A 14137-nucleotide genomic window follows, 5' to 3' on the forward strand; every position below is an offset into this window, starting at 1 on the left:
AATTTTGCTATTCCTATTTTCTTTTTCATTTTGTTGCATGGTATCCTTGTCCATCCCTTCATTTTCAACTTCTCTTTATGTTTTAGTTCTTTAAAATTTTGCTTCAGGTATTTTCCTTCTAGATGGTGTGCAGCTGGCTTTATTTATACTTATAGCTCAATCTGTGTCTCCGACTTTCAATGGGAAAATCCAGTCCATTCACATTTAGCATAATGGTCAGACGACTCCTGCTACCTTATTTATTTGGTGGCTTATTTGACTTATTATTTCCTTCTTTTACTTGTATTTGTTTTTGTAGGTTGATCAAATTGGTATTATTTTCCCTTTTTCATCTTGTTAACAGGATCTCTCTTGTGAATTTCCACTCTCTTTCCAGCTACTCTCTTTCCTATTGCTCATAATCAGATACATTATTTCTTTACCATGACATGAAAACCAGACATATTTCTCCCACCAGAATACTCTGTTCCCGCACTACTTCTACCCCAAACTTTAGAATACTTTCACTTCCTCCACCAGTTCCACAGCCACTCCCCAGATGAGACCTTTGGAACACTTCCCTCCCTTCCACCCACCCCCGCCGATGCCTAGATTTGCTGAGATTCACTTATTATTTTTAGTTCCAGACTGTTTTTAGAAGAGTTGTCAAGGCAGATGGTGATGTGATCAATCCGGAAAAAGAATATACTCTTCCAGAGTGGAGAGCCCAGCCACACTCAACAGTCTGAGGAATGAGCTTCTCAGTGCTTTGAGTATCCAGGTGCTGATGATATACCCGGATTTGGTGATTCTCCTAAGATTTTATTTATTTTTTCTTAAAAAAAAAGAATGTATTATTAGAGAGAGAGCAAGTGCACAAGTAGGCAGAGAGGCAGGCAGAGGGAGAGGGAGAAGCAGGCTCTCTGGGCAGAGTATGATGCAGGACTCCATCCCAGGTGCCCCAGATTTTCTATTGTCCTCGCCCTTCTCCAGTCTTCTGGAGACACTGACTCTGAGTTTATTTGCTAGGTAAAAGCAAGTGGTAACACATTGTTGGGTTAATCTGCAGGGCTCAGTGAATTGAAGGTACAGGAGATTTGCCTTGGTGGATTTCCACCCAATCCTCTTTTCTCAGTTGGTCAGAGGTTTCCATATTGTAGCTTCCAGTGTTGTAGATGAGCAGTCCAATGCTAGGATGATTGTTTCCCCGTTAGGGATAACTTATTTGCTGTGGAAACATATAAGATGTTTCTCTTCCCTGTAGCTCAAAGAATATGCCTAAGAGTCTTTTCATCATCAATCCTTCCTGGAACTCTGTGAGATCCAAGTCTCTCTCAGCTAAGAAACTTTTCTTGTATTATCGATCGCCTCTTCTATCATGTCCCCCACCCTCCTTCTGGATTTCTATCCATCTTTTATCTGTATATTTGTGCTCTGTGTCTTTAGGTGTATCTTTCTCTTAACTTCCAGGACACTAATTCAGACATCAACAGTGACCTCTTTCTCCTTCAATTCATTTTTTGGAATTTTTACATCAAAATCATTTTGGGCTCAGAAAATCAATGTGTATGTGTGTGTGTGTTGCACTTAAATCTCCTTAACTTCTCTTATTCTTTTTGTTCAAGTTATCTATGCCGCAGCTATTTCTATACTGAGGATTCTCTTATAATTCTCTATGAGGCTGCTGGGCTGCATTCTTTTCCTTTGTTTGCTCACTGGGGCTCTGTCCCAGGTCCTGGGATATCTTAAATGGCAGCATTCCCAAAGCAGTAGAAGGAACAGTAGTTTCAGCCTCCCCTGGCCCAAGCTTAGTAGCAGATGGGCTGCCAGTCATCTGGTGAGGCACGAGGAGGAAAAGCCTTCCCTCCTCTTCTCACCTCTCCAACTCAAGGGTGGAGGCAACTCAGCCCATCTGTTCAGCTCTTTAGGAAGCAGGGAGACCAGGTACACTCACAAGGACCTTCCCCCTGAACCCCTCCTTGTGACTCCCTGTTCCAGTCCTCTCTGTGTCAGGACTCTGCCAGAACCTAGAGCTTCACCCACATTCCGGGCCTTGTCTGCCTCCTGGAGGCCCCAGCAGCTGCTCTTCTCAGAAGAGGCAGATGGGTTCAATTGCAAGTAGAAAAGAGGCAGGATGTGTTCCAAGCTATCTTTCCAGAACCCCCATTCCTCATGCTTGAAACTTCTTCTCTTCATGTTTAGTTTTGCATTCCAAGGTACTCAATAAGTATGACTGAATAAATGCCACCACTGTTACCTCAAAACTCCTCCGGTGCAGCTTCTATTAATTATGATGCTTTGGAAAGCTAACCGAAGCAGGCTTAAGTTTCAAAAAAAAAAAATGTTTTCTTTTTTTTTAGTCTTACAAAAATGTTAGCCCAAGGTAGGGTGAGCTTCAGGGATGGCTGATTCAGCAGCTCAGTAATGTCATAAAGATGAAGTCCTCCTTTTTTCTCTCCTCTACCATCCTTGATCTTGGCTTCATCCTCAGGCTGATAGCAAGCTGGCTACTCCAATTCCAGGCAGCACACTTAGACAAGAGAACATCCAGAGAAAGAAAAGTAGAAATCCCCTCATATCTCACGGGCCAGATTGGGTTACATGCCTGTTCCTAAACTTGGCAAGGGTCATAGGATTGACCAAAGACCAATCATCCCTAACCACATGGCTATTTGAGAAGATACTTAAAATCAGGGAACACCTGCTTGCAAGCTAAATGTTCTCCATTCAATAAGCAGTTTTTCACATGAAAACAAGAATAGTTGGCATTGGAGTACTCACCATATGCAAGGTGCCTTACAAACATCCTCATTTAAGCCTCATCAGGTACTCTGAGGTGGCTAGTATTATCATCCTCCTTTCACAGGTGACTTACTTACAGCTTAACTTTTACGGGGTCACACAGCTAATGAGCCATCATTTCCCTCCTTATAGATTCTTTAGGTCTATGAATGCAGCCTACCATTGCAGTGAGCAACACAGAAGGCCCTTTACATATTAATTCCCTTGAGCCCCAGTGAGAACTATAATTAGGTACTCTACTTATAAAGATACTGTCTTTCATATCCTGGAACTTGGTAACTAGCTAACAGTGCAATTCATTCATGGCAGATCACTAGCTGTGCTCTTCCTGATGCTGCTAGGACTTTGCAGGGGTGTTTGGCTTTGGAGTTTTACCTTTGTCTTATCATGTATCAAAAATTATACATTGTGGGATCCCTGGGTGGCGCAGTGGTTTGGCGCCTGCCTTTAGCCCAGGGCGCGATCCTGGAGACTTGGGATCGAATCCCACATCGGGCTCCTGGTGCATGGAGCCTGCTTCTCCCTCTGCCTATGTCTCTGCCTCTCTCTCTCTCTCTGTGACTATCATAAAAAAAAAAAAAAAAAAGAATTATACATTGTATTATAAAACAAGGCTCAAGATCTTAACATGGAACAGCTGAGCCCTATCTATACATTTGTAAACACTCTTGGCTTACACATTCATTTTGTCTTTTCCCTTAGAAACTAACAAGAGTCTGAGAAATCAAGTATCTCAAACTCCTGTCTACACATGAAACTCTTCACACTGGGGGCTCTGTAGTGTGTATGTGTGTTTATGTTTAATTTTGTATTTTCCTATTATAAAAGCAATACATGCTTATAGAACATATCCAGGGAAATGTACCTGGAGCTCTATTCCCCAACTCTCTCCCACCACCAAGATAATCCTGTTAACTATGTGGCTTATCTCTATAGACTTTTTTTTTTTGCAACGCATTTATTTTCATTTATTTTTAATTTTTTATTACAGAAATATTCAAATATACATAAAAGAAAAAATAGTATAATGAATCTCAATGTTCCCATCACTCAACTTCAACACTCAACATTAACAATGTATGAGGGGCACCTGGCTGGCTCAGTTGGAAGAGCATGTGACTCTTGATCTCAGGGTCATGAGTTCGAGTCCTATGGTACAGAGGTTACCTAAATAAACAAAACTTTTTAAAAAATGTAACATATTTGACATCACAATGGATTTAGTGACTTTAAAAATTATTTATTATAAAAAGAGTCCAAGTTCATAAAAAATTCAAACAATATGGAAAGATATAAACCTCTTCCTTTCCCAAGACCCTTAAGTCCAGTGCTCAGAAATAACCATTTTTAAGTTATCAATTTAGACATTTTCTATACATAAATTATACATTTTTACAAACTTAAAAATGTTTACATACAAGAAATCAAACCATACATCTTTATTAATACTTGCTTTTTCCACTTACTCCCTTTTGGACATCTCTGGGAGTAAATATGTAGAGGTGGCCTACATTCTTCCACAGCTCCAGTATTCCACTGGAAAGCATATTTAACCCAGGAATGCGAGGAGGGTGACAGATAGTTTATTTGAAAGATATGTAGATTCTGTATCTAAAGCCAGAGGTTTACAAAGTGGGTTGTTCACACACCCAGGTGAGTGCAAAATGACTCACTGGAATGTGGTTAAGAAATATTATAACTTCCATTAACTTTTAATCTTGTCCCTTAAAAGTTTTGCATATTTTCAAACGTACAAAATAGTGCAATAACACATCGATATCTAAATCAGGAGTATGTACTCAAGATCTTTAAGTATAGGGTATAAGATCAACACAGCTGGAGACTACTGTCCCAGGCAGCTGTTTTCAAGAATGCCACAGAAAGCAGAGGTGATTCTCAGAGGCGAAGGAGGGGCTAAATCACCTGTCCTCTGAGTCTCTGCAACCTGTCGACCTATCGTCCCTCCAAGTGTTGTAGCATTTGTGAAACTCCAGCCTAGTGAGAACTCCTTATATAAGGAGAACATGTCCCTGCCTGGGGATCCTACAAAGGTACCTGCCATCTAAGCAGTGATCCCCAAAATGCTTCTGCAGAGCCCAGACTCTTCAAGGGGAGAAAAAGGAGAAGAGTTGATTAGTTGGGAGCACTGCATACTTTAAGGAATCTTTTAGACATCATAGTGGAGGCTCTAAATGGTACTTTATTTAAAATAAATAAATGAAAATAAAAAGAAACAAAAACTTGATTTTAACTCAGCATTTCCATTTGATCCTGGGAGCCATACCCACCCCCAACTTTTTTTTTTCCTGAATATTTGTCTAAAAACCCACATAACTAGAATTTTGTGGGAAAACTTTATAGAAAAATGTTGATCAGGAGGTTTGTGGCAGGAAAATACCATCTACAAAATGTTTAACTTCCACTTTTCATTATGAAATAGTCAAATAAAAAATACCATAGATGATTTATCTAAAGAAAACACTTGTTCACACATGAAGAAGCTAGGGCCTCCCCATGTAATTTCTAATTTGAGCTTTCTGAATCCAGTCCTCCTTCTGCCAGGAGCTACAATTTGTTGCTTATACACTCCAAACTAAAGCTGTGTTTTCCCCCATTTGCGCAAAACTTGGTGGGTAGATTTTATTCTCTATAAATACAAGTGCATGTTAGATTTTGAAAGAAAATTTCTCCCTGGAGGCTAAGGAAGGTCATAGCCAGATTTAGAATCAGAGATGTTAAAAGAAGTATGGGTGTCAATAATACGTTGTAATGAGATTAACTTTTATGCTTATCTTGTGAAATTAGCTTCATTTCCTATTTACAAAGTGTATACCCTTTATTAAAATATAAATGTTTATGGAACACTTACTATGACCAAGTTTGAGGACACAGAGACTAATAAAGTAGAAGAACCAAGAGGGAAGAGGCAATTTAGGCAGAGGGAAAAACATACCCACTGGCACGAAAGCATGACAGGGCAGGAAACATTCAAGGAACCACCCTGCAATTACATCATTGCTCAAAACTTGTGAGAAGAAGTTTGGACAAGTTAGAGTGAACTTTTTACTAAAACTCCAAAACTCGGCTCAAGCCTATCTCCTTTGGGAAGTCATGGCAGCTCACATGTGCATCTCCCCTGAGCTTCTAGACACCCTGTATCTGTGTATTTTATAGCACAAACCCCTCAGCATTCGAATTGTTGGGCTCTTTTTCCCTACAAGACTATGAGCTCCCTGAGAGCACAGACTACTGTCCCTGGGGTGCTCTGAGGACAAAATGCAGGAAGCTGATAAGTGAATGGGAATTGAGGTAGCCAACAGGTACAAATGATCCTTTCCAGAACTTGGCTTAGATGAAGCAGGGTTGCACTGCAGTGTGGTATGTGCTGTGTCAGAAGCATGTATAGACTGGCAGAGAGCAGATCAGAGGATCACCTTACTAATAAGCATGGTATGAGGTCAGACATCCTGGTCCTGAGTTTATGGGTTGTCATGATTCAGAGGAAAAGATATGAAAAGCCAAGAAAGAGCCTTTTGGAACCTCCAAAGTGTTAGGCCGACATCTTTAAGAATCACCACCAAGTATGTCAAAGGAAAAGCCAGCTCTTTGGGAAATGAATACAGTGCTAAGCAAAAATGAAAAACCACCCTTAAAAACTACACAAAGGAACTTGATTGGCTAGTTCACATACAATAAAATCAAGCGCAAAAAAATAATTGCCTTTCCTCAAAGAAAAACTAGCTATCAGTCCCCAGTATATAACCACTCAACAATAAAACCTGTTTGAGCCACTTAGCTTTTTCCTCATCCTTCAGATCTGGGCTCCAGCATCACTTTCTTGGGGAAGTCTCCCCTGACCTTCCTGACTAGGTCCCACCTCCTCCCTCAGTCCCATCCCTGCATGGTGGGCTCTTGGGTCACTAGAAGTATCCATTTTGTAGCATTTATCAGGGTTGGAATTGTACATCTACCACATGATTATTTGATTAACATTTGTCTTACCTACCAGACTGTAAGCTTCATGAGGGCAGGGACATCGTTGCATTCACCACTATGTTCCTATTAATCTAGCAGATGTGCTGGCACAACCAAGTGCTTAATGATCCATCCCATGAAAAACTGAGGTAACGGGTGCATGTAAGTCAGCCGATGCACACCAGAGGAGCCAACGAATTCCAAACATCCTCTGATAAGATTTCAAGGAAGCAGGAGGAAAATGGTTAAAAAATGTCAATGCACTTAATCAGACGTGCTATTAATAAGAACTTATGGAAAATGAATAGTCACAAAACTAAAGAGTGAAAATAAATCCCAACGTAGTGACACTTCAGTGTACAAAAACTGGACTTTTTTGCTTAGAAATAAAAAGCCTAAAACTCCCAGGCCCAAAAGGCAGGGGGCAGGGGTGCGCATAAAATAGACATTTAGAATGAAAAATTGCTTAATTTATTCACTATTTGCTTTTAAAAATTATTTCAAAAACTCATGTAATGGAATCACTTTTTATATAAAACCTACACTCAAATTATTCTAATTTCTTTATAATGAGAATAAACAACTCTAAGATATCTTTTTAAAGATACATTGCCACCTCTGGAGATCATTATCATTTCAACAAGAAAAAGGAGAGTGTCTACTTACGCTATTATGGGACACACAGGTTAAATGTGAATAACCTGATCACTCCCTGACACGTTTTAACAGAAAATAAATATTTCCCTTAAATAAATAGCAAGACCAACAAAAAGTACTGAGTATAGAGGGATGGAATGGCCCGCTTACTATGACCACTGAATTACGGACAGCTTCAAGCATTTACCCTAGCAGTTGAAATCAATTAATCATTCATTGTAACTGGAGCAGAATATAATTAATTATGTTAGCTTGACTGATTTAAGTTTAATTCCCAGTTAAAAAAAAATCATTGTAAATACAGGCTATGATCATGAATTGTTGTTAAAATAAAAACAATGAGTAAGTTTCTATATGAATTTCATTCACACTTTAAAAAACACTTATGGGAAATTTCTAATATAAACACAGGTAGAGAAAATAGTATCTGTATAATGAATTCCCAAGTACCCATCACCCAGTTTTTCAGTAATTATCAACTCCTAGTCAACTTTGTTTCATCTCTATTCCCACACACTATCCAGCTCCAATTCAATTATTTTTAAGCAGATCCTAATACTGTATTATTTCATTTTTAAGTATTTCGAATTTGCATCTCTTGTAGGGTCCCTTGTAAAAAATGTAACCGCAACACCATTATCACACCTAAAAATAATCATAAAACTCTTTAAAGTCATCAAATATCCAATTATTTCCAGATTTCCTCAATGGTGTCACTTTCTTATTAAGTTTACTCAAATCAAGATCCAAATAAGCACATAAATTGTATTGGAAGATATATCTCTTAAGTCTCTTTTAATCCATCTTTTTTTTCCCTTGAAATTCAGTTCTTGAAGAAATATAGTTGTCCTATAGTTTTCCAGAGTCTGCATTTCGCTGATTTAATCTCTTGTGGTATCATTTAACGTGTTCCTTTCTTCCCTGTATTTCTAGTAAAGAGGTGCTCAGCTATGGAGGCTCAGTCAGCAACAGATTCGACTTTTGGCAGGATTGCTTCCTGAGTGGTATATGTATTTCCATTAGGAGGCACAAAATATCTGCCATCTTTTCGTGAGGTTAACAGTCACTGGTGTCACTATCTAGGTCCATTAATCATTATGGAGTAAAATGGTGATCTCCTACCCTTCCTCTTTAACTTCTTAGTTGGTTATATTTCTTTAAGAGCATATTCCAAAGGTGACTATGCTTTTGTAAACTCAGAGTAAAACATAACGTGAGCTTCGATTTCTTGCAGATATTATTCTTACTGATGTTAAAATTAGCTCAGCTTTGGTCAGTGGGAACTTGTTCAAGGGGCCTCCTGAATCCTTTTTGACAGAGTTCTAATGGCTTATGTGCTTTCTGGTATGACACAGACTGGTTTTTAGGCTCTTGTACATTTCTTTCTCTAGACCTGGAATTAGCCATATTTCAAGGAAGTCTGGTTTTTTTTTTTTTTTTTTGAAGAAAATGGCATTTAGAGACTACAATTGGGACACTACATTTGACTTGCATTTGAATTATGTTCAAAGCTAATAAAGTCAATTAAGCAGGAGTCTTCCACTATTTCTGATAAATTCATGTAGCTGTGTATATGTGAATTTTTAAGCATGGGGCACTCAGATTTTTAAAAAACTATATAATATGTTGGGGTGCCTGGCTGGGTCAGTAGAGCACGCAACTCTTGATCTTGGAGCCCCCATGTCGCTATAGAGATTACTTTAAAGAAATTATATAATATGCTAATGGTGGAAGTATTCTTATATGATAGCAATAGAACTTGGTACTGTCTATCTGAAAGACAATATTGTCATTTTTATCCATGACCTCTAAAAAACCTTCAGCCCAACAATTCCACTTTTGGGAATTTATTTTATTAGGTTTAGGTATTTTCCCTGTAGGGCTGTTTAAAATAATAAATGATCTAAAAACCTACATGTGCAAACAAGAGAGAACTGGTTAATTTTAAGAATGTACAGTAAAGACACCCATAAAATGAAATATTTAGTCATTAAAATGATGTAGGTATCAATATATTGTTAAAGATGAAAGGTGGGTACAGAAGCGTCCATATTATGCTTTTAAACACATGCACAGAAAAATGTACTGAAGGCTATCTCCCAAAATCTGAACTGGGCACACTGGGTTATTTTCATGTTTCTACTGCTGGCATAGGACTTGGCTTACCTAGGTCTGCCTGGGGATGTCCCCCTGCTTTTCTATTTCAAAACCTGTGCTCTTGTTGTCTTTGCTTCAGTATTCCTTATCCTTGTTGGATTATGCTCTTTTCTTTCCCCAGTCACCGTGACTTCAGTGAAGATTTTAGGAAAGAGCAGAGGCTATAAATATTTTGCTCAACCTTCCGTTTTACCTAGCATCCCATTGCTTTTTATGGGAGAGAACACACAATCTGAAGAGCCTCTCAATTATAAAATATATGAATTTCTACTGAAAATAGTACACATGTGTATATATTTTACACACACAAACAACATCGCAATATAGCACACAAAGGCTCATTTTGTATCCTAATAATATGAAGGGCTGGATACAGAAACGATCATGGAAAAGCTAAACTGGTATTAAATGGAAAAATATTTAAATGGAAATTGTTTTAATCAAGAACATAAAACCAGAAATCCCAAAACTGAAGCTAAGCTCTGTGGGGTAAACTGATCATATGTATCACTTAGAAGTCAAAACTGTTTTTCAAGAAACTATAACTTACTGCAAATTTAGACTTCCTTAAAGATGAATTATCCTGGCAGCTGCTTTAAAACTGTATCCAACTTCCTCTCCAGTTTGGGGAAGCACTGACCTTTGAAATATGGACCTTTTAAATATGAACATCTCCTCTCCTATCCCTGAAGATGGCATGTCCAGTTCTGTAATGCACTCACTACACTGACACCCCCCCTTTTATACTTTCCATTAGAAATACTTAACAAGAAATTAAAAGCCTTCTCAAGCACAATCACCTACAATTAACTGCACAGCTGCCAAGGACACTAATTCTATCTTTGGAGAAATAATCATCATCATTAATCTTAAAATGTACCAGCCACATGGACAGAGAAAAATTAAAGGTAGTTTGCTCAATTTGGAGAAATCATTAGTTCTTATGAGTCTGTGAATATGACAAAAACGAAGTATCCAACACACAAAGTCCTGAAAACACATCCGAAAACAAGATGTGTCTGATCAGGTAGTTGTCTGTCCTTCCCTTTAAAATGTCCTTCCCCAAAACTGTATGATCTTGCCTGAAGCTATGGGGAACACTAAGTCCAAATACTCTAATAATTTATTTTATTGATTTTGTCTGTGAGTTGTTGCCAGGATTTAGATAACTGAGGGGGGAAAACATTCTAAACAAATTTAAGCATTCAATTTTAAGTAAAAACAAATTTGCAATCATCTGAATTAATATTAATGGCTTCATGAACAAGTAAGACTAGGCATGATATATACTTTGATATTTGTAAATCAAAATAACTTAAAAAAAGTAATGACTATGCATACTCATTTAACAAATACTACTTATTTATAGTCAAGAAAGAAAGAAAAGAAGAAAAAGAAAGAAAGAAAGAAAGGAAGAAAGAAAAAGAAAGAAAGAAAGAAAGAAAGAAAGAAAGAAGAAAGAAAGAAAGAAGAAAGAAAGAAAGAAAAAGAAAGAAAGAAAAGAAAGAAAGAAAGAAAGAAAGAAAGAAAGAAAGAAAGAAAGAAAGAAAGAAAGAAAGAAAGAAAGAAAGAAAAGAAAGAAGAAAAGAAAAGAAAGAAAGAAGAATGAATGAATTTGGGGCAGATTATTCTGTGCAGGGCACCAGTCTGGGCTTATAATTCTTCTTCTAGTTAAGACTGAAATGTCAGTTCTTTCCTTATTTGCTATGAATTTGACAAAACCGAAAAATGTGGCTCCAAATTTTAAAACATACTAACTACTAAAAAAGACTTTTAAAATAAATGAAGTACTTAGTATTCAAAACTTTGCATATATTTCCAAGATTACTCTGCTCTTCTACCAAGGCAAAGACTTTTAAACATTTTGAATATTGATTAGAAATAACATAAAGCGGTTGAGATTAGCTGCATATTTTTTTAAATGATCATTGTGTGTAGATACAGAGATATCTAATCACAAATTTTTTTCATGGACTCCTAACCTGGAATAAAACTAACTGTACATGTGTGGAAAGAGTCAATTCTCTAAGTAAGAAAAGCTGCCTTGTGGGAAGATCCTTTTGATAGTTCTCAGAGTTCAAAGAGTATGGAACCTTCAAGTTGATTTCATCAAGTCTATTTATTAATGCATTTCAAGTTTCAAAAAACCTTACATCTTTGCACAATACTTTATTTTTTGCAATTTTTAGTAAAAATTTCCAAAGTGAACAAAAAGATACTGTATAAAACACAGTGGACATTAAACTGACAGTAGTATTAGATCCCATTTGTCTTGATCCTTTTGTTTTACCACATCTTGATTTGCAGTGGAAAGAGTTCAGTGCATGTATCTCTTGTCAGAAAACATTTAACTTAGACTCAAAATAAAATAGGGCAGTGTGTACCTGCCAAAACCCTACCACAGGATAACATTACAAGCAAAAAATGTACATGTTCCAAAGTCTACCACACTCAAGAAGTTACTAAGAACTCTTGCAGAATAAAAGTCACCATTTTAGAAATGCAAACCCACTTCCAACCTTTGCACAGTCCAAAAACAAAGGCATTTAAATGATTTAAAAGCAATTACATACATATCTACCTACTTGTTTAGAATTATTTATAGTCTATCTGGGGTTTCATGTACAAAATTTCTCTAAATCATGTACAAAAAGCTGTATTTTGAAAAAAGTCACCACATACTGTACAAGTTTACAAGGAAGAGATCCCATTATTTTCTCTAGCATTTTTGGCCTTGCTGGCTTGCGTCACATTATGAGAATGATTGTGTAAACCTTATACTCTTAAGAAACAAAAAGGAAAAAAAAAAAGCCAAAACACAAATCTTTTCAACGTTTCCTAAATTTGCCTCCTATGTGAAGCCAGAAAAATCATAGCCGTTTACTTCTATTTTAAGTGATGTAGTTGGAAAACAGAAGCAATAAATATGTCACAAGCTTAAAACTTTTTTGTAATGCCCCCTTCCATTCCTGCATAGCAATAAGCCTGTTAATACATTAAATGCTTTTGCTTTCTTTCTTTAAAAAGCCAATTATTTACAACTGTTTAAAAAATAAATTTGGAATGGGACATTGTGCTGTTTCACCTTCACTGCTGTTAAAATATTTTAGGGAAAAAAAATGTCAGAAGGCCTATCTACAATTTTAACTACAGTTGAACAAATCATCCTTCTTTAGTGGTTACCAATGATCAGTGATAGTATGCTGAAAACACTATTCCAATATTTTGATAAAATAAAAGACACAGCTTTTCTTTTCCATATTGGAGAAAACCAAAAACATAATTAGCATACTTTAGATATAAAAAACACAAGTAACAGGCTACAGATAAAAAAAATTATTTCATTGACATAATTTCTACCAAAGCGTGAATAAAATTTCACCTATCAATTCAAAACTGGAATTGAATTAGAAAGTTTAAAATAAGTAAGCAGAAATCAGACGTTTACGTAAGAACGGACTCTGAAGCAGTATGATGCATACGTCCAGTTTGTACACTTAACTGTGTTCTTCAGCGCAGTCACTCCTGTGCTCTTAGCAGCCATTGCATGAAGACAAGATGAAAATCAGAACCAACTCCATCGTTATAAAAAGGTAAATTGAAAAAGGTAAATTGATTCTCACTTCAAAACTGCCTGTGTAAAGCATTACAGAATCCTGGACCACTGAATACCACCATTCTCTGTTATCCTGAGTATGTCAATTAAACAGTAATTTTTCATTAAGAGCGGAAAAATTTTATAATACAAAGAAACATCCATATTGCAATTTCTGTTTACAATTGCACACAGAAGTACAGTGTACGTAAGAAATACATGTCTGCATATAACAAGGTATGTACATTGGCAAGTGATGTCTCCAATGTTGAGGTGGTCGAGCCTCCTAGCCTTGATCGGCAGTTGAAAAAAATATATATATATTTCAATTTGTGATAAAAGTTTATCGAGAGCCAAGTTTGCCTGCAAGTGAAGAAAATGCAGCAACGAAGAACAGGGAACACAGGGCACATAATAATATTCTAAGACTTTGTGCCATTAGGTTAAAAATAGCTGTCCATAAGAAAATTGGGTTCCTTTTCCACCCCCCCACCCCCAAATTGGAATTTTCAGGCTTTAAAATTTAAGTAATTCCACCTGGTCTGAGGACATGATCTCTTGCCATTTTGTCTTCGACTGTTATTTGTGAGGGTTTAGTTTGGGGATGCTGATTTAACAGGTGTCTCTTTGGAGTGAAGTTTTCCCATTGTAGGCACTAGGAAGGACCAAGGCAAAAGCTGCAGTTAACGTCTCATGTGTCCCATCTGATAACTCTCCCGGGGCCTCTGACGCTGGGGCTGCTGAATGGGCTGTGGGGGTCTCCTCCTCTTTAAAGTGCCTGTGAGTCACAAACAAAAGTAAAACGGATTTGTTGTGTGCCTTGTAATCTTAAAAAACAAAGTTGCCAATTCAGTAAGAAAGGTTCTGGATCAGCACTAGCCAACAGAAATACAATACGAGCCATATGTGTCATTTTAAATCTTCTGGTAGCTATAATGAAAAAGTCAAAAAGACAGGCAAAATAATGTTAAT

The 14137-nt window shown here is 37.1% G+C and overlaps 1 protein-coding gene across 1 annotated transcript in view; it reads right to left on the bottom strand.

Annotated features, from left to right (window-relative positions):
• Positions 1–11670: 11670 nt before the first annotated feature.
• Positions 11671–14137, bottom strand: part of ADAM10 (ADAM metallopeptidase domain 10) — a 127475-nt gene continuing 125008 nt past the window's right edge. The window contains exon 16 of the mRNA XM_077881256.1: positions 11671–13943. Coding sequence (XP_077737382.1) covers positions 13849–13943 — 95 coding nt within the window. The 3' untranslated portion in view covers positions 11671–13848. The remainder of the gene's footprint in view (positions 13944–14137) is intronic.

The sequence above is a fragment of the Canis aureus genome, chromosome 32 (assembly GCF_053574225.1).
Source record: "Canis aureus isolate CA01 chromosome 32, VMU_Caureus_v.1.0, whole genome shotgun sequence".
Lineage (NCBI taxonomy): Eukaryota > Metazoa > Chordata > Mammalia > Carnivora > Canidae > Canis > Canis aureus.